Raw genomic sequence first — 27492 nt, 5'->3', positions numbered from 1 at the left:
TTGCAATTCCACATTATCAGTCATAACGGAAAGCAAGTGTGAGGGTTTATGTGTTGCATATGCATGTATATGTATGTGTGTGTATCTATGCACATACAAACACATTATGTGTGCGTGTGTATGCGCACCTAAAACCTCAATCCGCTGCTGCTCGCTAGCTAATCCATCCTGCTGGGGGTGGGCTGGAGTGCCATCTCTGGACAGGAAAGACTACACACTGCTTGGCCAACCTCACAGTCCAGATGATCTCTGGGTCGCCAGCAGTTCCCTAATGAGTACTCACCAATTCTTTGCTTGGGCCTCTCCTGCTTTCCTTTCAGACTTTGTGTTCAAATTACCTGTCCTTGACACTGGTCACCCAAAGATGGCTAATAAATATGGTATTCCCTCCCTATGGAATCATACGTTCTTTTCCAAAAATAAAGCCACATTCAAGGAAGATTAGAGAAAAGAGAAGGAAAGGGAAGTGGGACGTGGCACGGGGTTGTTCAAGATGTGGAGAAAGAGGTCCTCTACCTGCAGAGCCAGTCGCACGACCCCGGAGGTATAGGTCAGCATGCTGTGCAAAATATCCAGCAGGGAAAATAGCAGGGCGGCTGCCATCTCGTTGTTGTTTTTATTGTCCACATCCAAGCACAGTGTGGCAGTTTCAGTGAACAGGTTACAGACATGATGGACCAGTCCTGGGGGTAAAATAGGAGAAGGGTAAAACATTCATCATAAAATATAAAAATAACGTGTCACGTAAACCCAGCAGAGCAGGCATACATAGTCTACGTTGCATAAACTCTAAACAGTCCTTCAACTGTATTTGTACCAGGTACACTTGGGAAAGGTTTCTAAAATGCAGGTTCCCAGGCCACACGCCCAGAGAGTCTGCTCAGGAGCCTGGAATGAGGCCTGGGAATATACTTGTTGAAAAGCTCCCCCGCTGATTTGATGGAAGGGTTCCCCAAATTACACTCTGAGAAACACTATACTACATGGACAGGCTTCCAGGGATGGAAGACTCCCTGACACTGCACAGTGCTGTATGCAAACATCCTGTCCCCAGGTTCTGTTTAAAGGTACAGTTCTTCATGGGGTGGCTCAGAGACCACAAGTGAACTGGGGAGCTATCAAGGATGGAAAAGTCATTGGGTCACCTCCAGAGGCTAAAGAAATGAAGTGATTGTTTTCACATGCATTCCAAAGTGTACGATAATGATTTTAAGCAATGTGAAATTGAGAAATTGCCAGGTCTGTGTCTGCAAACTTCATATTCACACTGTGGCTGGCCTTCATCAACTTGCACTTTTTTTTTTTTTTTTTTGTGGTACGTGGGCCTCTCACGGCTGTGGCCTCTCCTGTTGCGGAGCACAGGCTCCAGACGCACAGGCTCAGCAGCCATGGCTCACGGGCCCAGCCGCTCCGCGGCATGTGGGATCCTCCCGGACCGGGGCACAAACACGTGGCCCCTGCATCGGCAGGCGGACTCTCAACCACTGCGCCACCAGGGAAGCCCTCAACTTTCACTTTGATGTAGTTTGTTATGACCAATACATTTAAGTTGGCATTTTTATTATTATTGTAACACAGCATTACATTTTGAATTCCCAAAATGATTCAGATGTAAACGTGGTGAAAAGACAACATGAAATGTTATAAACCGAAACGGTAAGGGGGTCCTTCAGTATCAACAGATCTCAATGTTCTAGAAAAAAGTGAATCTTCGACTATAAATATTTTACACGAGCAGATGGGGAATAAAACATGGTAAGGAAGGAGGACGTGTTGTAAGCTGGACCTGCCATCCACTTATTTATTGGCCCTGCAATCCACTGGTCGCTAGTTCTCAGGACAATCGGATGGAAACTCTGCCAGGCACAGCCATCCGACCTTTGGTACCTTTCCCAGACACTGCACACGGTCATTTTCAGTAAACGAATCTAGTGTTCCTAGACAAGTGCAAAGTAATTAGACTACAAAAGCAATTAATTTTATCACTAAAGGCAGAGAGAAACCAAAATTACAGAGCATCATTCAAAGTTGTAATCCTTGCGGCAAAAACCGGTATAAGCCGCAAAGCTGAAAATAAACACACTTGAAGGGAAAGTTGAATGAATTATTAGCAAAATTTCTCTATCAAGTGACAAGGTTTCATAGCATAAACAATCGATGACACATAGTAAAGAAAAGCAATTATTAGGACACATGCATTACACCGACAGGCGTTCTCTTCTGAGTTAGCATGCGTCACTCAAGTGCACTCTATGAATCGGCACTTGGCGTCTGTGAGCTGCAGGTAGGGTAGAAGGGCTTTAAAACGTAGTATGTGGTAAACATATGATGCAAGAGAGATGTTCTCTTTTGGGGAGTTCATGATTACTTTGTGACACATCATGCTGATGGTCAGAGGTGCAAGGGACCCAGCTATGTGAACAGCGGTCCTTCAGAAGGAGGAGGTGGACGCCTGGATACCCATCTACATGCTGCTTGATTCAGACGAAACAGCTGATGAACAACTGTGCTCTTCCTGATCTTTATTCAGTTTTCAAGCAAGGAGCACAAACAATGAATGCGATCGAATCCACGCTGGGCTGGCAAGCCTTTCCAGCCTGTGAAAAAACAGGCAACGAACACCAAGCTCTGACATTACACTTGGAAGTCACCTGCTGTCAGGGAAGGTGCTCATATGAGATTAGAAATGAAGTGTGACCTAAATATTATTTCATAACAGTGAAAATGCCAGCGAAGTCCATTAATACGATGTTACATGGCCTAGCTCAGCCATATAGTCACTGCTCTTCATAGACAGAACTTTCACTTCAGATGAAAATGCAACTTTTTCTTATTTAAACGTTTTATTATGAAAACAAAGAAAGTCATGAGAAATTTCAGTAAAATGAATCCCTATCACCCTCTTTCATAATTATCAATAGTTTGCCAATATTGTTTAATTATCCCCATCTCCTTTTTTTTAGTATTTTAAAGCAAATTCTAGATATCATCTTATTTCTCCTGTAACTGCTTCTGTAAGTCTCACAAATACCTTTTTTTAAAAAACATAACCACAACGTCATTACCACCTAATATAACTAACCCTCTTCTTAACATACTCAATATATCATCTGCGTTCAAAACTCAACTGTCACAAAAAAACTGTCTTTTTCTTACAGTTCATCTGTTTGACTCAAGATACAAAGCAGGTCCACACATTCCATTTGGCCACAGATTTTAAGTCTCCTTCAACCTCTAACAGTCCTCTTCCCCACCTGCAATTTTTCAGGCCATTTATTTGTTGGAGAAATGAGAATACTTTTCCTGCAGATACTCTTGTTGGGTTGTTCTTATATCCCTGCATTTCCTGTAAACTGGTAATTAGACCTAGAGACTCAATTTAATTCAGGTTTGATTATTTTGGCAAGAATACTTGGAGCTGGCTACTGTGTATATCCTGTCGCATTATATCTGGAAGGATATACGGTCTGGTTGGTCTACCCTTAATGATGTTGAAATTGACCCATGGGTTCACGGGTTGTTAGCCTAACTCATCCAGTATAAACTTCCACATCAAACGTTATCTACTAATGACCAATGTCCAGTTGTATTATTTCTTTAGACATGGCAATACGGAATTTCCAAATTCTGTCATTCCTTGTATATTTTTTCATCTGCTTTTCTTCCATAAAGAACCTTCATTTATCAATTTATTTTGCTATCCTAAAATATGGTTTGTAAAGGAAAGGCAAGGTACATGCTTGATAAATGTTTCTTTGTTATCATTCACCAGCTTTCACAACAATGATTTTGGAGTGTTTGCAAGTCCAAATGCGACTGAGGTAGGGGGGTGGGGGAAGCTAGAAATTACCAAGGTTACTGATCAGTTCACTTTGGAGCATCAATGTGAATATAATAGATTTTTAAATAACATATTTTATGGATTTTAGTTGATTTCAATCACTATTATTTTTATGCTAAACTTGTTCCATCTTTGGCCACTGAGAGCCCCTTGAAAGTGACCTACCTTCTACTAAGATAATATGTCTCAAGCTCATCTTATGAATTCCTGCCTAAGACTGTGCATTAGCTACCTCTCGAAGGAGTCCCGGTTTCTTTTAATGAGACTGGTATTTAGAGACCATGGTCTCAGCACTAGAAGCACTCATTGCTACTGGGTCACTGATTCAGTGGACAGAGATGAGAAGTATACATCTTCTAGACAGAAAAAAAATAATGAGTTCATGCAGATATTTCCAATTCCACACTCCAGAAATGGAACCTCATCTCTAAGCAGCAAGGGAAAAAAGACAAGTAACATACAAGGGAACTCACATAAGGTTAACAGCTGATTTCTCAGCAGAAACTCTACAAGCCAGAAGGGAATGACATGACATATTTAAAGTGATGAAAGGCAAGAACCTACAACCAAGATTACTCTACTCAGCAAGGATCTCATTCAGATTCAATGGAGAAATCAAAAGCTTTACAGACAAGCAAAAGCTAAGAGAATTCAGCACCACCAAACCAGCTCTACAACAAATGCTAAAGGAACTTCTCTAAGTGGGAAACACAAGAGAAGAAAAAGACCTACAAAAACAAACCCATAACAATTAAGAAAATGGTCATAGGAACATACATATCAATAATTACCTTAAACGTCAATGGATTAAATGCTCCAACCAAAAGACACAGACTCACTGAATAGATATAAAAACAAGACCCATATATATGCTGTCTACAAGAGACCCACTTCAGACTGAGGGACACACACAGACTGAAAGTGAGGGGATGGAAAAAGATATTCAATGCAAATGGAAATCAAAAGAAAGCTGGAGTACCAATACTCATATCAGACAAAATAGACTTTAAAATAAAGACTATTGCAAGAGACAGAGAAGGACACTACATAATGATCAAGGGATCAATCCAAGAAGAAGATATAACAATTATATATGCTCCCAACATAGGAGCACCTCAATACATAAGGCAACTGCTAACAGCTCTAAAAGAGGAAATCGACAGTAACACAATAATAATGGGGGGACTTTTAACATCTCACTTACACCCACGGACAGACCATCCAAAGAGAAAATTACTAAGGAAACACAAGCTTTAAATGACACAATAGACCAGATAGATTTAGTTGATATTTATGGGACATTCCATCCAAAAACACCAGATTACACTTTCTTCTCAAGTGCGCACAGAACATTCTCCAAGACAGATCACATCTTGGGTCACAAATCAAGCCTTGGTAAATTTAAGAAAATTAAAATCATATCAAGTATCTTTTCTGACCACAACACTATGAGATTAGAAATCAATTACAGGGAAAAAAACATAAAAAACACAAACATATGGAGGCTAAACAATACGTTACTAAATAACCAAGACATCACTGAAGAAATCAAAGAGGAAATCAAAAACTACCTAGAGACAAATGACAATGAAAACATGATGATCCAAAACCTATGGGATGAAGCAAAAGCAGTTCTAAGAGGGAAGTTTATAGCTATACAAGCCTACCTAAAGAAACAAGAAAAATCTCAAATAAACAATTAACCTTACACCTAAAGGAACTAGAGAAAGAAGAACAAACAAAATCCAAAGTTAGCAGAAGGAAAGAAATCATAAAGATCAGAGCAGAAATAAATGAAATAGAAACAAAGAAAACAATAACAAAGATCAGTAAAACTAAAAGCTGGTTCTTTGAGAAGATAAACAAAATTGATAAACCATTAGCCAGACTCATCAAGAAAAAGAGGGAGAGGACTCAAACCAATAAAATTAGAAACGAAAAAGGAGAAGTTAAAACAGACACCACAGAAATACAAAAGCATCCTATGAGACTACTACAAGCAACTCTATGCCAATAAAATGGACAACCTGGAAGAAATGGACAAATTCTTAGAAAGGAATAACCTTCCAAGACTGAACCAGGAAGACACAGAAAATATGAACAGACCAATTACAAGTAATGAAATTGAAACTGTGATTAAAAGTATTCCAACAAACAAAAGTCCAGGACCAGATGGCTTCACAGGTGAATCCTAACAAACATTTAGAGAAGAGCTAACACCTATTCTTCTCAAAGACTTAACAAAAAATTGCAGAGGAAGGAACACTCCCAAATTCATTCTACGAAGCCACCATCACCCTGATACCAAAACCAGACAAAGATACTACAAAAAAAGAAAATTACAGACCAATATCACTCATGATTATGGATGCAAAAATCCTCAACAAAATACTAGGAAAGAGATCAAGTGAGATTTATCCCTTGTATCCCAGGGATACAAGGATTCTTCAACATAAGCAAATCAATGTGATATACCATATTAACAAACTGAAGAAGAAAAACCATATGATCATCTCAATACATGCAGAAAAAGCTTTTGACAAAATTCAACACCCATTTAGGATAAAAACTCTCCAGAAAGTGGGCATACAGGGAACTTACCTCAACATAATAAAGGCCATACACGACAAACCTACAGCAAACATCATTCTCAGTGGTGAAAAACTGAAAGCATTTCCTCTAAGATCAGGAACAGAAAAGGCTGCCCACTCTCACCACTATTATTCAACATAGTTTTGGAAGTGTTAGCCAAAGCAATCAGAGAATAAAAAGAAATAAAAGGAATACAAATTGGAAAAGAAGAAGTAATACTGTCATTGTTTGCAAATGACATGATATAATACATAAAGAACCCCAAAGATGCCACCAGAAAACTACTAGAGCTAATCAATGAAGTGGTAAAGTTGCAGGATACAAAATTAATGCACAGAAATCTTTTGTATTCCTATACACCAATGATGAAAAATTTGAAAGAGAAATTAAGGAAACACTCCTATTTACCACTGCAACAAAAAGAATAAAATACCTAGGAATAAACCTACCTAGGGAGACAAAAGATCTGTATGCAGAAAACTATAAGACACTGAGGAAAGAAATTAAAGATGATGCAAAGAGATGGAGAGATATACCATGTTCTTGGATGGAAAGAATCAATACTGTGAAAATGACTATACTACCCAAAGCAATCTACAGATTTAATGCAATCCCTATAAAATTACCAATGGCATGTTTTACGGAAGTAGAACAAAAAATCTTAAAATTTGTATGGAGACAAAAAAGATCCCGAATAGTCAAAGCAGTCTTGAGGGAAAATAATGGAGCTGGAGGAATCAGACTCCCTGACTTCAGATCACACTACAAAGCTACAGTAATCAAGACAGTATGGTAGTGGCACAAAACCAGAAATATAGATCAATGGAAAAGGATAGAAAGCCCAGAGATAAACCCACATGCCTATGGTCAACTAATCTATGACAAAGGAGGCAAGGATATACAATGGAGAAAAGACAGTCTCTTCAATAAGTGGTGCTGGGAAAACTGGACAGCTACATGTAAAAGAATGAAATTAAAACACTCCCTAACACCATATACAAAAATAAACTCAAAATGGATTAGAGACCTAAATGTAAGGCCAGACACTATAAAACTCTTAGAGGAAAACATAGGAAGAACACTCTTTGACATAAATCACAGCAAGATCTTTTTTGATCCACCTCCTGGAGTAACGGAAATAAAAACAAAAATTAACAAATGGGACCTACTGAAACTTCAAAGCTTTTGCAAAGCAAAGGAAACTACAAACAAGACGAAAAGACAACGCTCAGAATGGGATAAAATATTTGCAAACGAATCAATGGACAAAGGATTAATCTCCCAAATGTAGAAAAAGCTCATGCAGCTCAATATTAAAAAAACAAACAACCCAATCCAAAAATGGGCAGAAGACCTAAGTAGACATTTCTCCAGAGAATATATACAGATTGCCAACAAACACATGAAAAGATGCTCAACATCACTAATCATTAGAGAAATGCAAATCAAAACTACAGTGTGGTATCACCTCATACCAGTTACAATGGGCATCATCAGAAAATCTACAAACAACAAATGCTGGAGAGGGTGTGGAGAAAGGGGAACCCTCTTGCACTGTTGATTGGAATGTAAATTGATACAGCCACTATGGAGAACAGTATGGAGGTTCCTTAAAAAACTAAAAATAGAATTACCATATGACCCAGCAATTCCACTACTGGGCATATACCCTGAGAAAACCATAATTCAAAAAGATACATGCACCCCAATGTTCACTGCAGCACTATTTACAATAGCCAGGACATGGAAGCAACCTAAATGCCCATCGACAGATGAATGGATAAAGAAGATGTGGTACATATATACAATGGAATATTACTCAGCCATAAAAAGGAACAAAATTGGCTCATTTGTAGAGACGTGGATGGATCTGGAGACTGTCATACAGATGAAGTAGGTCAGAAAGAGAAAAACAAATATCGTATATTAACGCATATATGTGGAACCTAGAAAATGGTACAGATGAACTGGTTTGTAGGGCAGAAATTGAGATACAGATGCAGAGAACAAATGTATGGACACCAAGGGGGGAAAGTGGTGGGGGGCGGTGGTGGGATGAATTGGGAGATTGGGATTGACATGTATACACTAATATGTATAAAATGGATGACTAATAAGAACCTGCTGTATAAAAAATATAAAATAAAATTCAAAAACAAAACAAAGCCTTCAAAAAGGAACACAATTTAGATCTTTATTAAAAAGGCAATGTATTTTCCATGTTTTACTTAAATTATTTTGCATTAGTCATTTGCAATCATAGTCTATATGGAATTTTCCTTTGGGGGTTTTCATGTTTGGGTTTTAGGAAAGGACCCCCAATATATGGCTAATCTCTGAATAGATATTTTAACATTCCTAAATAAATAAATAAAATAAAAATTAAAAAATAATTCAGATTTTGGCCACAGAAGTGACACTTGGCAACTGACAGTTTCTCTTAGCAAACTATCATGGGATAAATGGAATAAATGCGACATGGATGGTGTCAACTGACAGATGATGTGGGTTTTAAAACTCTCTTTCATGTATGTTGAACTGACCTTAAGTAAGCAATAATTGGAATAACTGAAGTCCAAATATCATGTGTATCACAAGTAGCCATATTTAGCCACTTGCGCTGTCATGACAATGACAATCAGAGAGAGTGGTGGCATTATAAAGTTCCAGGGACACCGGTGATAAAAAAAAAAGGGGAACTTATATCCAGAATACGTAAATGATTCCTAAACTCAATAATAAAAACCCAAAATACCCAATGTTTAAAATGGATAATAGACTTGAACACTTAGTTTACAAAAGATATGTCAGTAAGCACATGAAAAGTGTTCAACATCATTAGTCATCAGGAAACTCCAAATTTACAAGGAGGTACCACCACACACAAACAGGAATAATTATAATGAAAAAACTGACAACACCAAATGTTGGTGAGGATGTAGAATGACCAGAACTTCCATATACTGCTGATGGGAAACAGATGGCATTTTTTTATAAATTTAAATACATATGTACTACATTTCCTAGCAATTCCACTCTTAGGGATTTATCCAAGTAAAATGAAAACATATGTCCACAGAAAGACTCATTAGACCTGTGTTCAAAATAGCCCCAAATCGGAAATAGCCCAGGTGTCCATCAACAGGAGAACAGATAAACAAACTGAGATATATTCATACAATGGAGTACCACTCAGCAACAAAAAGGAATGAACCACTAAATCCCATAATAACATGGCTGAATCTCAAAAACAGGGCTGAAAGAAAGACACCGGGAACAAAAAGAGGGTATATAAACTCAGCTGTATGAATACATTTAAAGAAAACTCGTCTATGTTGATTGAAACAGAATAGTAGCCGCTTCTGAGGGAGGGGCAGAACAGAACTTTCTAGGGTAACAGAAACGTTCTATACTTTAACGAGGTGTTGGTTACAGGAATGTATGCATTTTTCAAAAATGACTGAACTGTATATATAACATTTGTCCCTTTCACTGTATATAAACCATACCTAAATTTTAAAAGAAAATCAGTTGGGATAGACTGAGAGAGGTCGGAGGAAGTTAAGTGAAGCAGGAAGTGTGGTCTCTGCTGGGATGAGAGCAGCATTTACTGAGCACCTGCTTTGTGCCTGGCACTGGACTTTTACTTGGCTTTTTACATTCGATATCTCACCTGAATTCTCTAACAGCTCCAGGGGACAGATGCTAATATCTCCACTTTCTAGATGTGAAAACGAAAACTCGGGGGATTTAAGTAACCAGTTCAAGGTCACAGAGTAAGCAGGAGTCACAAAGTGATCTGAACCTGCATATAACTCCAAGGTCCATTTCTGTCAATACCACGGAGCCTCTGGGAGCAACCAGTGGGGAACTGAGACCAGAAGGTCAATGAGGAAACCTCTGCAGTTATGCCATGACCAAGTGCTGGTGAGGTGGGAAGCAAGGAGGGGGCAGAAACATCCCTCAGCAAGTGTGATTTGTGACTTCCTGGCAACAGTGAGGTGTGGCCAAAAAGCCTCAGTAAGAGACAGGAGAACTAGACCCTCACTGGAGGAAATGGGCAAGCGAGTTTCCCAGGAACTATAATGTACGTTAGTTTTCAAGACACACTGGGTTTGAGATAACATCCAAAAGCCAAGGCCCAAAGGCTGCTGGAGATAAAGGCCTAGAAACCAGCTAACAGTCAGATCAGAAAAAGGTGGGAGACGACTGGAGAAAGTGGAAAAGTTCCCGAGGACGGGCAAGACAGAGGCCCAGAGTTAAAGACTGAAAGATGAGTAGGTCCCAGACAGGGGAGGAATTTACAGGGGAGATGGAGGCAAAGGTGCCAACATAACAGAGAAAGAGCCATAATAACATAATGCCACAGACATCAACAAATGACCAGAATCAAACAGAAAAAGGGCGTCAAGGGTACCTAGTTGACACAGTTCAAAGCCTGAGAAAAGTTCACCGATTGGGTCACTTCCAGGTTACTGATGACTGTTGTTGGTAAAATCTGTTAGGTCCTGTGCCCTGAAGTCAGACTTCAAGTTGCCAGACCTTCCTTGTTACATTTTCCCACATACCATGTAGGTTTTGACATATTTGCTTCCATGCTGTCCAGAATTTCCCAATAGAGAGAGTTAGGAAATAGAGTTTCTTGGAAGGCAGGAGAGCGTGGACTGGCATTTGCATAAAGCTGACCACATCAGTTGTCCACATCCTCTGTGGGAGCAAAGAAGGCAGCCTGTTGGTCCCCTCACCTCACCCTATGGAACTTGAGGATTAGACTGTTCAAATAGGCAAAGCTCTGTGAATGAGCTAACACATGATGCATTTTACTAAAGTGAAGGCATAAATCTAAGGAGGTGGCGAAGGGGAGGAAAGGAAGTTAACATTCCCTATTTCTGTACTTTCACTCTCCCCAGTCAAGAGAAAGACACTCCACCTCCCAAGAGACTGAATGAAGTTCCAGGATACTGCGACGCTGTGTTCTCCAGAGTGAAAACTTTCCAAGGGATTCACCTGTCAGCAGGCACGTGTATATGGCTCTTTTCTACCTTCCCCTGCCCCTAAGAAGGCTAATGACAATACAGCAGAGGCAGAGGCCTGAGCCCCTGGGAAGGGCCCAGCCATTTCTTTTGTTGCTGTCTTGGGAGGGGGTTTCTGCTCCTCTTCCCTCAACCAGACCCAGTCTGAGATACACTAGCCACCTGTGGCTAAGGTCAGCTCTGCTCCAGACCCTCAGGGCAAATGCACAGCCCCTTGCTATGTCCCCTGGCCCTCCCCTCGGGCTAGCTGGCTTGCATCTGTGTGCAAGGAAGAGAAGGCTCTCCTGCAGGAGGGTGTTGAGATCCAAGAGTGAAGTTCCAACGCCGAGGCAAATACACAGGAATAGTAACACCCAACTCTGTTTCTAGGCCAGCAGATGGACCTAGTATAGGAAGTGGGGCTAAGGGCGGTCCTCTATGGAGACCAGTATAATGAAAAGGGTTTCTGTGCATTGCTTGCCTGTCATCTCCCTTAGAGATGCTGTACAAAGACATTTGGGATAGCGTCCTAGTACTTCCCAGTCCTCTGGCCATAATGCCATCTTAGTACTCCATCCCAGCATCTCTAAAAGAAATCAAAATTCATTAAGTCATAGAACGCAAGAACTATTTTACATGAATCATAACCAACTCTTCAAAAAAAATCCAAGAATTACTCTGTGTTAATTATAAGCAAATCTCTAAAGGGGTCATCCCCATAAGTTATTTTCAAGCGTTTCATATTCCAGAAATATTAATGTGCATGAGCTGTTCCCAGCTTTGGTCACTGTGTCCTTATTATAACACTACTTTCTCAAAATCTGTTGGAGCAGAGAACTAATATAAGAGTACACTTTGAAATTCCAAGCTTTTGAAAGTACTTTCCATTTCTATCATTAATGATTTGAAAACAACACTCTAAATCCAAGCATAAGCTCCCCAGATAGAGGCTCCCTTGCAGATAATTCTACTTTTACATCATACAAACATGTGGTCATTTCCACTAGGGTTCATTAGAGTCAACCTAAACAGACAATCCGGAAGAGGAGTATAAAAGCATCTGTGCAACTCGATGTGGGGAAATGGTTTTGTTTTTCCCAAAATGATCAATGCTTAACCACCAAAACCACCAAAGTCACATCACATCAGCTGAGTTAAACGTCTCCTTTTAAATAGAACAACATGGAGGGTGAAAGGGGCAATGCTGTCCTGGATACACTGAAGGGTAAACGGAGGCATCTGTGAACGGCATGGGTCCTGAGCTGTAGCATCCCAGCAACCATTCCTGGCCAAAATTAAGGAGCTGACACACACACACACAGAAATGACCCCAAACGAAAACACGTCTAAACATCTCTGAGGTTAAGAATTACTGAACCATCTTAGTGTCAGTCTTTGCCTCTGTTTTTCCAGCCCGTTTATCTGTGTCCAACCTGCCTGCACAGGCTGGCATAGGTGCTTCCTAAGAGGCCCTGGGTGTCCACACAGTGCCCGGTCCCAGCCCAACCCCTCACCCCAGCCTTCATCCTCCTCCCGCATCTGCTCTCCCAATTCTGTTTTTTTTTTTTCTTTTTTTTTTGGCCATGCCGTGTGGCATGCAGGACCTTAGTTCTCTGACCAGGGGTCAAACACGCGCTCCCTGCAGTGGAAGCACGGAGTCTTAACGACTGGACCAGCAGGGAAGTCCCTGCCCTTCCAATTCTGCATGCCTCTGCCCTGGAGCTTTGGTGCCCACTCTCACCTAAAGCCCTCAGCCTCACACCTGTCCCTCCCAAACACCGAGGGCCCATGACAGTTTGGCTTTCCCCAGTCAGGAGAGGAACACTGAGTAGGTCTTGCTAAATGAGGATGACTAGCCAATTCATAATTCTGTGCTCTGAAATTACTAACTCATTGAACCTGAAACGGAAAGTATGTCATAGGCTGGGACCTCTCAAATATGACAGACACTAATGTTTAAATGACATTTTTCTTCCGAAAACCTGAACGGACTCCGTATTCAGGGCATTCATTCTGAATTACTTTCCTAAGAAAACTTTGTCTATGAGAGTATCTTAAAAACAAACTCACTCCAGCTCCCCTGAGTCTACAACTCTCCCTGGATTCTCCTGTGATTAGCACAGAATCACTTAGTTCCACAGATAAAGAACACTGGACTGAATTATTCCAGGTGTATGATTTATCCTGGCCACCTGTCTCAGGGGCTGCAATGCCCTTTTCTGGTTTAAACAGAGGTCCTGAATTTTAGCAACACATAAACCTATTTCTGTGTGGCCAGAATGAGGCTCTAGTTGCATACCTGAGAGGTAAAAGTTTTGGACAGAATGAACTCAATTATAAAAACCATTGAAAGGAGCAGCTTAACACGTAAAGGATTTATGCACTGAAGATAACGTGAATTTTAATTACTCAGAGACAGCTAAGAGAGCATAGGATTAATTTAAACAAATATGCCTGGAACAATTTTGGAAAGTGAGACTATAAAAAGTAGAAGTGGATGCTAATTTCATACCTGAAATTTATAATACAATGTTGTTTATGACTAAGTAAATTTTATTAACTCAAAGATACAGAAACTTTCCAGTTTTATCAGGAAATTAATGGGTAAAGAACAATGAATCATACACGTGCAACGCCCAGGAAAGCGCTAGAAGAGAGTGGAGTGGAGGAGCAGGGAAGGAAACCCTCCTGGGAGGGAGGGAGACTCCTCAGCAGCAACACAGCCCGAAGTCCACTCCCCAAAGCCTGGAAGCTTTGTCTAATTCCGTTCCAACTACAACGCAGCACTTGCTGAATTATGAAGGGGCTTCTGTGAGCTGGGCCCTGAGCTAGAGATGTGCTCTTGGGGGCCCAGAAGACCTTCAGTCTTTCCTTCCCCTGCCATCTACCTCCCAGCTGGTGGGTAAACGTTCAGGAGAAAACATGCATCAGTCCCTTAGCCAATGGTTCATTTGCAATATGCAGAGCTCATATGATGTACATTTCATAGTGCCAGACAATGGGGGAAAAAACTCAACAAGTGGCTCCTTCTTTGCAAGGCCCATTAAAAAGATATCCACATGGGAAACATCACAGAATAAAAGGTCAGCTTGGTGCTATCTGTCAGAGACCAATGATCGGTGGGAGGACAGGGGAAGGAGGGACTAAAAGTGGCCTTGGTAGGACATGAGGGTTTGGATAGGCAGGAGGGAGGCGGGGCTCACTAGTTTTGGTCAAGAAACACGAGAATGATTTCCAGTTGGGATTTGAACATGCCGTAGTCAAGCAATTGTGTGAGGGCAAGAACACAGGGCCTGTGAGAGGGCGGCTGCAGTCAGATTCCCAAGGCAGAAGACCCTAGGTTTTATCCTATAGGCAATGCAAAGTGGCAAAGATTTCTCCCATTGGTTTCTTATTATAAAAGCGATATATACTCATTATGGACAAATTCACATTTTGCATTTTTTTCTTACACTCTGTAAATATTCGAATAATACAGATATATGTATTTGTATATAAAATGTGTGACATAGAGAATTAAAACTCCCCAGACATTCCATTTCCTTAAACATCACGATACATAAGGGCTTGCTATGGATTCTTTCGAGGCATGTGAAATATACATAAACACACGCACACATACATGCATGGAACAGATTCTATGGCTTGCTTTTTTTCACTGAAGAATCTGTCAGAGACATCTTCCCGCACTATATAACGTGCTTACTTGTTCTTTTAAATAACTAGATAGTATCCCATTTTTTAAATAAAATTCCATGATAAAGTTAATCCCAAGAAGGAGAAGCCAGGAAGTTTAGATATCGCCTGGCCGCTGTATGCTCTGCGCGAGGCGACTGTGTCCCCAGCCCTGTTTTCTTCCCCTGGAGTTCCAGAAGCAGGGCAGGGAAAGAGAGAGCCACATCTCTCTGGGGAACACATTTTAACATTTGAAACAGGGGAGTGGCAGTTGTGATGCGTCATCTCAAGGATCAAACAGCAAGGATGCAGGGCTATAGCAAGAAAGAAAAGGAAAGTGATGGACAGAAAAGAGAAACTGGGGGGAGAAGGGCTTCGGGTGTCACATTCGGGTCCCTGGTTCTAGCTGTTTCTGGGGCCCAGGAATGATTCTGCCTCGAGTGCCATCAGACACCCTTGGACTTGCAGACCTTCCACGTTTCAGGTGGCTAGTTTGAGTCAGGTTTCTGATACATGCAGGTAAGAGTCCTAACCAACACAGGAGACTGGGAATTCTTGTTTTTAAGTCCTCTTTTAACTGGATAGATTAGCAGTTCCCCAACTGTCAATTTTCAAGTTACTCAGTCATCTTCAAAAAATCCTTTCTTGACTCCATGCGTTATCTCCGTCCTACTTCCCTTTCTTTCAATCTGCATTTATTTATTTATTTTTATTTTTGTCAGTCTATTGCAGCCCCAGGTCATCTTCCTCTCCCCAGAGGCAACTAGTTTTACTTGATTATTTTTTTATCTCTGTATCACTAAATAACACGCTTGCAGTTTTTTAGCTTTACACATTATCTGATGACTTCCTACCACGCAATAATGAAGATGCAGGGCTTCCCTGGTTGCGCAGTGGTTGAGAATCTGCCTGCCAATGCAGGGGACACGGGTTCGAGCCCTGGTCTGGGAAGATCCCACATGCCACGGAGCAACTGGGCCCGTGAGCCACAACTACTGAGCCTGCGCGTCTGGAGCCTGTGCTCCGCAACAAGAGAGGCCCGCGCACCGCGATGAAGAGTGGCCCCCGCTTGCCACAACTAGAGAAAGCCCTCACACAGAAAACGAAGACCCAACACAGCCATAAATAAATAAATTTTTTAAAAAAATAATGAAGATGCAGCTCTCTTTCCCCACCCCAACTCACATGCACACAATTCCCACACCTCATCCCCAACTATGATTATCTCTTACTTTTAATCAGATTGATGTTCAGTGATTACATTGCTATGACTGTAAACACTATTCCTAAATAAATCATATAGAAAACTATGATTATTTTTCCTTTCCTGGGAAATTTCTTGTTTTCCCTGGAGTTAATAATTTAACTCTTATTTTAATAATTTAAAATTTTGATAATTTAATAATTATTAATGATAAATTATTAATAATTTAATAATTAATTATTAATAATTTCAATTTTAATAATTTGACTCTTATTTTAATGGCATTTTGAGACCATGGTAGTATAAATAATGCCCCCTCTCCCTAAAGGTATCCACATCCTAATCCCTGCAAACTGTGAATATTACCTTATAATGGCAAAAGGGACTATATAAATGTGATTAAGGATCCTGAGAGGGAGAGATTATCCTGGATTATCCAAGTGGGTCGAATGTAATCACAAGGGTTCTTAGAAGAGGGAAGCAGGAGATCGGAGATAGTAGTAGGAAATGTGACGACAGAAGCAAGAGGTTGGAGTGATGCAAGGGAGGGGCCACAAGCCTAGGAATACAGCAGCTTCTAGCAGCTCTTCAACTTGGGTTTTCAAGGCAGGAAAACAGAAACCTCTAGAAGGAACGAAGCCCTGCCAACAGATGCCTTTAGACTTCTGAGCTCCAGAACTGTAAGAGAATACATTTTTTATGTTGTTTTAGGATGCTAAACCTGTCGCTTTGTTAGAAACTAATACAAGGAGGAAACAAAAGCAATTCTTTTGGCTTAGTCTGTCGTCTTTACCAAGAAGTCCTCAGCCACTGTTCCTACTGATGAGACATACTTCTGCGTTTGCATCAGCTGATAGACCAAAGCCTTAGAGAACCCAATCTGATAATGTTAGAGATGTTCTATAGCCATTACCTTGTTCTGTAGGAAAAGCTTATGAATTGGCTCATTTCTGGTTGGCCAAATATGGAGAGGGAGACTATATCATTCAAATTATAGCAGAGAAAGCACAATGGACTGACAGCCTGGAGACACATATCCTGGTCTCAGCCCTACAGAACCTAACAGAGTGACTGTGGTCAACTCTCTCCTTCTTACTGAGCCATAATTTCCTTACTAGAAAATGATGATGAAGGAGCACTGTGTGACACCTGAGGTTTCCTTTAGCTCTGATACTTTGTAATTATAAGTCAGAATGTGGCAAATGAATGTTGTGTTCTTCTAAACCTACTAAAATGCTACATGGAAAATTATTTGCAGACACTTCAATAAAGATTCACAATAACAAACTGTGACTATTAGTAAAATAAATAAATAAATAAAAAAATAGCATCAATACTCTAAACTAAAAGCTAGATATTAGAACTAGCCAGAGAAGCAGTAATAATAGCAAAAACCTAGATGGCTCTTATCACGTGCCAGGTACTATTCTAAGTGCTTTAACAGATATCTAACAAAAAAAAAAAAAAAATCTCCTTAACAGCTCCATTTCACAGATGATGAAACTGAGGCTGAGAAAGGTTAGATGCCTTTGCCAGGGCCATCTGGCTCCATAGTCTGTGCTATTACACACTATGCAAGATTGCTTTTCTGTAACTGAAATGACTGAAAAAGGAAAAAGAGGAAAATAAAACTATTCAGTCTAATAAGTGAATGCAAAAAAACCCCCAGATTTATTTTAAAAGATGTAATTAGGAAGAGATAAGGATAAGCAAGGTAATGGGGAGGGCTTTACATAGCAAGTTGAATCTCTCCCACTACTAGAGAAATAGAAAGGGCTAAAGAAGAAGTGTAAACAAAAAGAAGGGCTAGAAAACTGCCATGGCACCAAGACACTCTGCCTTGAAAATCAATCTGCTTCATTAAAATCTTATTTTGCGGGCTTCCCTGGTGGCGCAGTGGCTGACAGCCCGCCTGCCGATGCAGGGGACACGGGTTCGTGCCCCAGTCCAGGAAGATTCCACATGCCGCGGAGCGGCTGGGCCCGTGAGCCATGGCCGCTGAGCCTGCACGTCCGGAGCCTGTGCTCCGCAACAGGAGAGGCCACAACAGTGAGAGGCCCGCGTACCGCAAAAAAAAAAAAAAGAAAAAAGAAAAAATCTTATTTTGCAAAAGTGATTTTGGCATTTGTACACAGCAGGTCTATTATCCCACAACAGTCTTCCACGTCAGTGACATCTTTCCACATTAGTTAATTAACAGATGCCACTCACAGAATGAGCCTATTCTAGCTGATGGTGCAGGAGACACAAAGCAATATTAGGTATTCCACACCAGTGCTGTCAAGTAAACGACAACAATCAGCAGGGAATGTATATCCTTTTCCATTTTCTGGTGGAGAAAATAAACATTAGGAAGAATTTATTTTTTTTGCATTTTTAATTTTTTTATTTTTTACTGAAGTATAGTTGATTTATAATGTTGTATTAGTTTCAGGCATACAGCAAAGTGATTAATATATATATATGAATATATATATTCTTTTTCAGATTCTTTTCCCATATAGGTTATTAAAAAACATTGAGTATAGTTCCCTGTGCTATACAGCAGGTCCTTGTTTATTTGTACTTAGCTTTGATGCTTAACAACAGCTGTGCTTGCCTTTATATGAAGCAAAATATCTTTACAATAGTATTCTGCATTCATGCCAAAACCCGGCACTGCCCAGCGATTGCTGCGGACTCTAAATGAAGAAACACTGAATGTCGAGCTTGCAAATGCAGTGTTAGGAAATATCAGCATTGTGGCAGCCATCACCATTCTCCTAGGTCTCCACCTTGAAATTCGGAGCTTAGCATGGATCCTCCCCCATCATTCTTTTCAAACATCTAATTGAATAAATTCATCAAGATTTTTCTAAACAGTTATTGGAATTTGTTCTTCTTAGTGATAGCTATCACTAGATCCTCAACACCTGAACTTAAGTCCAAAAAAAAAAATCCTTGAGCACCTGTCAAGTACAAGGCAGCACTCCTGATGTTTATAGAGGCACAGGCGGAGGGGTCCCTCCCTCTGTGGCTTGGGTAAGTGGCCACAAATCAGGGATGAGGAGACACCAGACAAACACATCTAACCCAAAGCAGAAGATGTCAAATGCCACCGGGAGATACCAATGAAGTGACATGAGATGTGAAACCAGAGAGACTGCAGAGCCGGTCCAGAGGATCAGGGAAGGATTCTCCTGGGGCCATGTCTTCTTTCCGGCTGACTCTCATTACAGCCAGTTGGCCTCAGGGTTCCTTTTCACCTGTCTGGCCAAAATCCTCACAAAGAATTTTATATGTAGCTTTTATATATCGAATTTATGAAAAATCTGAAGTCACATTGGAAATCAATTCAAGCTATAAAGGAACTTGCAAAAAACTCACTTAAATATTAATGTAAACGATGAAGCTGGCAGAAACAACCATAGAAGAAAATATATGAGGAATACTGGTTAAAAACAGAAAAACGTAATACTCATTCTTTACCTCCTTACACTTGACCTCTTCATGGCTCTTGACACATTTGACCTCCTGGAAATGCTGCCGCCTTCTCGGCTTACAGGATACCCCACACTTCTGGGTTTCCTCCCCATTCACTCCTCAGTTTCCTGAAGCTCTTTTGTCCTTCACACCGCAATCAAGGTGTGTACTTATCTGATGAGTTGTATGTCTTCCCTACTAGACCGTAAATTCTACAAGAGCAGGAAACACATCTATTGGGGCTATTCCTGTCTCACCTAAGCCTAGCACAGTCCCTGGCTCATACTGGGTACTCAACAAACTTGTGTTGAGTAACTGACATTACAACAAGATCGAAGAAGGGCTCAGTTTAGAAATTCATAGCTGATTAATCATTAGAAAAACCATTAATAGAAGACACACTTAACAGTGTGTGGGAATAAACAAATATTACCCAAATGAGAACAAGCAGAGGCTATTCGCAGCTTGCTGTAGCAAAGGAGTCAGCTAGCATCACTTGTGTTTGGCAGAGAGTCAAAGGCAGGCAGGCAGGAGAGAGACAGCTTTATAGTGAAAAGACAGAGAGGCTTCGCAAACACACTGATTGGAGGCTGTTGGCATGGGGAAGCTGGAGGTGGGTTAACTAAGAGCAAGGCACCTTGTCCTTGTCTGGGGGAGCATATTTGACTTTCTGTGGCTGGTCGTGAGTTGGAAGCAGGGGAAAAAATTAAGGAAGCCGGCAGTTACTGACCAAGTCCTGACCGATTTGGGCCAAATGCTACAGAGGTGATGGTCTGGCGTCCTGGAATGGTTGCTGCAGAGGTTGTAAGTCGGAAGTCTATTTTCATATAGGATCTGACCACTGTCCATTTATATAACTGGCCAATCAACAATAGAGGCATATGCATTCAGGGCAGGAACAAGGAGAGGATGCCCACTCTCACAATTTTCATTAAAAATTCTGTTGGAAGACAACAAGGACCCACTGTATATACAGCACAGGGAACTACATTCAATATCTTGTAACAACATATAATGGAAAAGAATGTAAGAATATATATATGTATATATGATTCAGTTTATACACACACACACACACACACACACACATATAACTGAATCATTTTGCTCTTCACCTGAAACTAACACAATGTTGCAAATCAACTATACTTCAGTTAAAAAAATAAAAATTCTGTTGGATAATCTAGCCAAGGCAATAATAATAGTTAACTACTTTCATAGTTAACAGGCTTCTTTAAAAGCCTATGTGGGGAGGGGACTAATGAGATTTGCAACCATTAAAAAAGATGAAGTAGAGCTACATGTACTGATACAGAAACATGTCTACAGCATAGAATATGGAAAACCAAGTTCATAAATAATACATACAGTATAATAGCATATATACTACAGGCATTTAAGAGTAATTTTTTTTATTAAACACTTCCTAGTTTTTCAGCACAGTGCTGTTTTACACACTTTATCTTTACACACATCTCATCTAATCCTCCATGGCCATCCAGTTATTATTCCCATTAGTTTGCAGACGAGAAAGTGGGGACCTCCCAGAGAATTGTAAGTAAGGTGTAAACCCAGGCAAGCTAACTCCAGACCTGGATTCTTCCTCACTGTCTACTTCTGCTGGGAAAGCTCTACGTACATGGATAACCCAGGTCACCTGGGTTTGCTTTTAACTTCATACACTTCCTCATTATATAAATTTTCATAATGAGTATATGTTGCTTTTATGATTGGAAAAGATACAGATATTTTACATCTTATAAAAAATTGAATTGTAAATTGACAGCACTTTCTTTTTTATAATCATGATCTGAAACTTACAAATTTGTTAGCAGTGAGTAAGGCTTCTGTTCAGAGTTCAGTTTTAACCTTTGTAACACCAAGTATACTTGTATTCCATTCTGACACTTTCATGAGGTTTGTTCCACCTTGAAGAAAGTTTCAAGTGTCTCAGCTTTGAGGAAGCGTGATACCAAGAAAATAAATACTACTTGGAAGCTTGTGAGACATTTAAGTACTGGCTTTGCTTATCTAATTGGGATGGCTTTGGTACAGGAGCATGTGAAAGTCAAGGAGACAGAAAATGGAGCTGAGAAAATGACATACTCTGGTCATCCTTCCTGGAGGTCTCAGAGCAAAAGCAGTCTCATTCCTACTGACACAACATTGTAAATCAACTACACTCCAATAAATTCTTTTTAAAAAGAGAGAGAGAAAAAAACCGAATGTTATGGGGGGAAAAAAAAAAACAGGACTGCTATCCCATACCCTTCTGCTTTCTCCAAACCTTCGACCCACTTCCCCCCAACCCACCCTCACTCCTGAGTTATTCAATTTCACTTAAGTTTCCTTCCTCTCTCCCTTTCATCTGTTGTTTTCAACTAAGCCAATTTCTCAATCCAAAGGAAACCTCCCACTGGCTTTGGCTTTGGTGGTCCCTCAAAATTACCATCCTATTTTTCTTTCCTTTTTTTTTTTTTTTGCGGTATGCAGGCCTCTCACTGTTGTGGCCTCTCCTGTTGCAGAGCACAGCCTCCGGACGTGCAGGCTCAGCGGCCATGGCTCACGGGCCCAGCCACTCCGCGGCGTGTGGGATCTTCCTGGACCGGGGCACGAACCCATGTCGCCTGCATCGGCAGGCGGACTCTCAACCACTGCACCACCAGGGAAGCCCTATCTCTCTTTCTTTTACATACAGTGTAGATAAGTCTGTTTCCTTCCTATTTTTCCTACTGTTAAAGTTATCAATAGAATTTTCAAAAAGTACTTCACTACAAGCACTTTAGCATTTGATCATCTATTTTCAACAACGGCTTATTTCTCACTGCCTTGCTGGGTTCTCTGTCACTCATCACCAGTTGGTTGGTAAGAGAATGTTTCATTGGGCACAAGGGGACAGTAACAGGATCTTTCTGAAGACTGGGAGTATCTAGATGGTAGGGGGTGTTATGATTTCATTCTCTTGCTTGGCCCAGTGTTTCACAATTAATAGGTGGGTCTCCTCTGGTAGTGGAGCCAAATCCTACTAATAACGTGATGACCCAAAAGCCAGCACCATCACCCTTCCTGGCACAATCTTTTCTCCCCCTAAACCCCCCCAATACATGCTTTGCCCCTAAGCTTCATCTCCGTTGGCACTACGTGCAAAGTTCTTGTTTCTAGTATAAGAAATGCATCTACTTTGCTGCTAAGTTTCCAAAGCATTCAGCACTAACACTCTGACATCCAGTAAACACAAGTTCTACTATGGAGGAGTTCTTCAACTGATATCTCTCAAAGGAGACTGTCCTTCAGATGTCACCTCCCACCTACCTTGGCTAGCAAAATTCTAATCATTGTATTCTAACTATAAAGACTAAAACATATAGTATTAATATCAATACACAAAGGGTATGACTAGGATTATTCTAACATATGAATACTTTCACTTCCCCAACTTTACATGTTAATTCGATTCAGAGGATAGGACCCCCTGACTGACATCTTCAGGAAAAGGTCAAAGGTATGATGAATTTTCCCGAGATTTGAAACCTTGGTAGCAAGGCTATCTCTTCCCTCTCCGCCCAAACGCCTGTGCCCTATTGCCGTGTCTCTTGAATGACCCTGTATGCTACAGCTGTTCCTCTCCTGTTCCAGTTTCGGCTTGTATCACCACGTATCTACAATTACTGTTTCAGCCTCCTGTCAGTTCTCTCTGCCTCCAATCTCCATCCCACAAGTGGGGCAGCCTAATCTTGGCTCAGTATCACTGACGTAATGTCCCTTCACTGCCAAGAGAGAGCCCGAGCACTGTGCCATCACCTACTTGACCAAGTCAGAGTCCAACCCAGCATTCAAGGTCCTCCACACCCTGCCTGCCAACACAGACCCACCTGTCAAGCCAGGATGCATATTCTCGGCACCCTGCACCTCCTCCTTCACTCCTACCTCTGACCTCTGTTCCTGCTGTTCTTTCAAGCCAAGGTGGTCTTTCCTCCTCATCTTCCCAACAGCCTCCACTTCACTCAAAGTACACACTTCCACTCACTTCCTTCTCCTTTGAGAGCTTCCATTTATGCCTTCCATTTTTGAAATATCATCTTCTGGTACTACTTATCTTTTCACGCAAAATGTTTCTCCCCAAATAGACAGCAAGTTCCTCAAAGAAAGAAATTATAATGGAATGAAAAGTACATTTAAAAAATATTGGAATATATATAGTTGAATTGAACAGGGTGCTTTTTCTGTGGGTCCTTTAATGCTTATCATGGTGTTTGAAATATATTCAGTACTTTCTGAACGAATAAATGCATATGTAAATTAATTTAGATGAGAGGGACAATAAAATCACTGGTGCTTGAGGGTATGGACTACATCTTCCGCATCATATACCCAGAGTCCATCTCAGTGGTTGACATCTACCAGTGCTCAATAGATATCTGTGTGACTGACAGTGACAAAAGTAGACAGAGACAGGGAACAGCGTTTAGATGAAGGTTATGAATATCACAGATTAAAATTTGTTGCAAAAAGAAAAACATTCAGTGTAAAAGAGTAATAGCCACTTAGAAGACGGAATTGAAGAGACAATTCCATTTACAATAGCAACAAAAGAAGATGAGATACTTAGGAATAAATGTAATGAGAACTCTGCAAGGTCTATGTGAAGACACGCTTAAAACACTATCAAGGGACACTGAATCAGACAGATAGACAAATGGAGAGTCATAACATGTTTTTAGATAGAAAAGCTCAAAATCATAAAATTTTGATGCGTAAATTAATCTATAAATTCAAAGTAATTGAGATAAGAATAAGCACTCAGTGTGTTTTCTGAAACTAGACAACCTAATTACAAAGTTATCATGGAAAGAAATCAAAATAGCAAGGAACCTTTTTTGAAAAAGGTAAAGTAACTAGAAGTGAGAATTATCCCAATCAAACATTTAACTAACAATACTACAAAAATTAAGAGTTTGGCACTGGCATGTGAGTACATAAACTTGGAGGGAAAAATGAAGAGGCCTGAAATCCACACAAAAATACACAGAAATGTAATATGATTGCATTTCAGATCAATGGAGAAAAGACGGAACATTCACTTAACAGTACTGGCACTACTGAGTATTCATAAAATAATAAATCCCACTCTCACAATTTAAAATCAAATAAATTCCAGGTGAATCAATGATTTAATAATCAAAACTGAATTCATAAAAGTAACAGAAAAAAATAAAAGAGAACTTTTAATTTAGAGTTGAGAAAGCATTCCTAATATAACACAAAACCCAAAAGCCATAAAAGATTTATAAGTAATATTTATAAAAATCTCGTATTTCTGTACTAAAATGCAAGATTAACAAACAACATTAAAAGTCAAACAAGAAAATAGCAAATACCTGCATAACATATGGTGGGGTCAATGTTCATTTATTTGTAAAGAACACTGACAAGCCAATAAGAAAACACTAAAAACACAGAAGAAAAGTGCTCAAAGGAAACAAATAGATATACCTTTTGAAAAGAAGGAAACACAAATGACTCGAATAAAGGATGAGATATGGATAATAAGTAAACTTCTAATTTAAAACAGACTGAGGAATCTGACATCCAGTCATGATGGTATAACTGGTATCAAACTAGTCCTTCTACCATAAATAATGTTAAACCTAGACAAAATGAAAGACACAACTGTTTTTCAGATGTAAGACAAGTAGTACAGGATTCTGATTCCTGAAGAGAGGGAAAATGCATGAAATGAGCTCTATAATCACATTGGCATTCTTCCCAAAAGAACTTTCCAGACTAAGCACAGGGTGATGGGGCCCAAGCAGACTCACTTTGCTGAGGAGCAGGAGACTGAAGCTAGGGTTTGCTGAAGCAGCTAGAATTTGCCAGGGAGACTAATGAAGAGGGTGGAGCTGTCCAGAAAAAAAGTTTCAGATCTGCAAGAATTAGGTCATTGGGCTTCCCTGGTGGCGCAGTGGTTGAGACTCCGCCTGCCAATGCAGGGGGCATGGGTTCGTGCCCCAGTCCGGGAAGATCCCACATGCTGCGGAGCGGCTGGGCCCATGAGCCATGGCCACTGAGCCTGCACGTCCAGAGCCTGTGCTCCGCAACGGGAGAGGCCACAACAGTGAGAGGCCCGTGTGCTGCAAAAAAAAAAAAAGTTTTAGAGACCTGCTTAGTGGTACCCTAAAGTCTTCAGCCAAATACTAAAATGTTCACTGGATGAGATTCCAGGAGATGTGATAGAGAACAGTACTTTGGAAGTTGTAGGTTGAATGGAGAGTGTGAAAACTGCACAGAGCTGGGAGACAAGGAGTTCTGACAATCCAGAGAAAGGAGACCTTGTTAAACACACTGAGTATTCAACTGAGACCATAGAAAAACCACACCTTACTAATAACCTGTGGTAACAAAAATTTAAAACAAGCCTTGAAAGAATCAAACAGAACCACCAGTAAATAAAATGACAGCCAGTACAGAAGTCAACATTCTCTAAAGGAAGACAAGAAAATTCAGATTCACAATACAGCCTCCAGAACTGCCACCAGGCAATGAAAAATATGCAAAAAGTCATGGAAATGTTATCCATAACCAAGAAAAGATACATCAGAGACACCAAGATGACACAGGGTTTAGAGCAGCAAATAAAAACATGTTGAAAGACATAAAAGAAAATATGATCATAATGAATTAACAGGAAGAATTCTTTAAGAAATAAAAACTAGGACTTCCCTAGCGGCACAGTGGTTAAGAATCCACCTGCCAATGCAGGGGACACGGGTTTGAGCCCTGGTCCAGGAAGATCCCACATGCCGCGGAGCAAATAAGCCTGTGTGCCACAACTACTGAGCCTGTGCTCAAGAGTCCGTGCTCTGCAAGAAGAGAAGCCACCACAGTAAGAAGCCCGAGCACCGCAACCAAGAGTAGCCCCCACTCGCTGCAACTAGAGAAAAGTCCGTGCACAGCAACGAAGACCCAACGCAGCCAAAAATAAATAAATAAATAAATTTATAAAGAAATAAAAACACAATGGTATAACACAGGGAACTCTGCTCAATATTATGTAACAACCTAAATGGGAAAAGAATTTGAAAAAGAATAGATACATGTATATGTACAACTGAATCTTTGCTGTACACCAGTTACTGTCACAACATTGTTAACCAACTATACTCCAATACAAAATAAAAAGTTAAAAAAAATAAACACAATGGAACACTATTCTTTAATGAGAAGTAACAAAATACTGATACACACTACAACACTGATAAACCTCAAAAGTGTTATGTAAGTTTTTAAAAAGTCAGATGCAAAAGACTATACTCTATTGTATGGTTCCATTTATGTGAAATGACCTGAAAAGACAAATCTCTAGAAACCAAAAGCTCAGATGGGAAATCGGGCCCAGCAAAAAACCTGCCCTAAATCTCATGCCTCTGTATTATACTGTGCTATCAAATCTAATGACAATTTAAATATCAAGCTGAATTAAAATTGACTCGGTTACATGTTCTTACCATGGGACCACTTCATTCATCCATTCTCTCATTCTCTTGCTAATACTTTTATTGAGCAAGGAACTCAACTCTTACAGGTAAAGTGCAATTGAACACTGGTTTTCAAAATTTTTTTAACTGATGAAAACTCTTTTGGTAGGAAATATCATGAAGAACCCTACTATACAAAACAGCTGAGAGTAGAGGTGCTCTGTTGAAGAG

At 40.3% G+C, this 27492-nt stretch overlaps 1 protein-coding gene across 1 annotated transcript in view; it reads right to left on the bottom strand.

Moving 5' to 3' along the window:
- The window catches only part of ULK4 (unc-51 like kinase 4), a 513951-nt gene that overhangs the window by 171219 nt on the left and 315240 nt on the right, over nt 1–27492 (bottom strand). The window contains exon 33 of the mRNA XM_082664206.1: nt 517–683. Coding sequence (XP_082520332.1) covers nt 517–683 — 167 coding nt within the window. The remainder of the gene's footprint in view (nt 1–516; nt 684–27492) is intronic.

Source organism: Grampus griseus, assembly GCF_964374135.1.
Source record: "Grampus griseus genome assembly, chromosome: 10".
Lineage (NCBI taxonomy): Eukaryota > Metazoa > Chordata > Mammalia > Artiodactyla > Delphinidae > Grampus > Grampus griseus.
The sequence above is the reverse complement of the archived record's forward strand: the minus strand, read 5'-3'. Positions and strand labels throughout refer to the sequence as shown.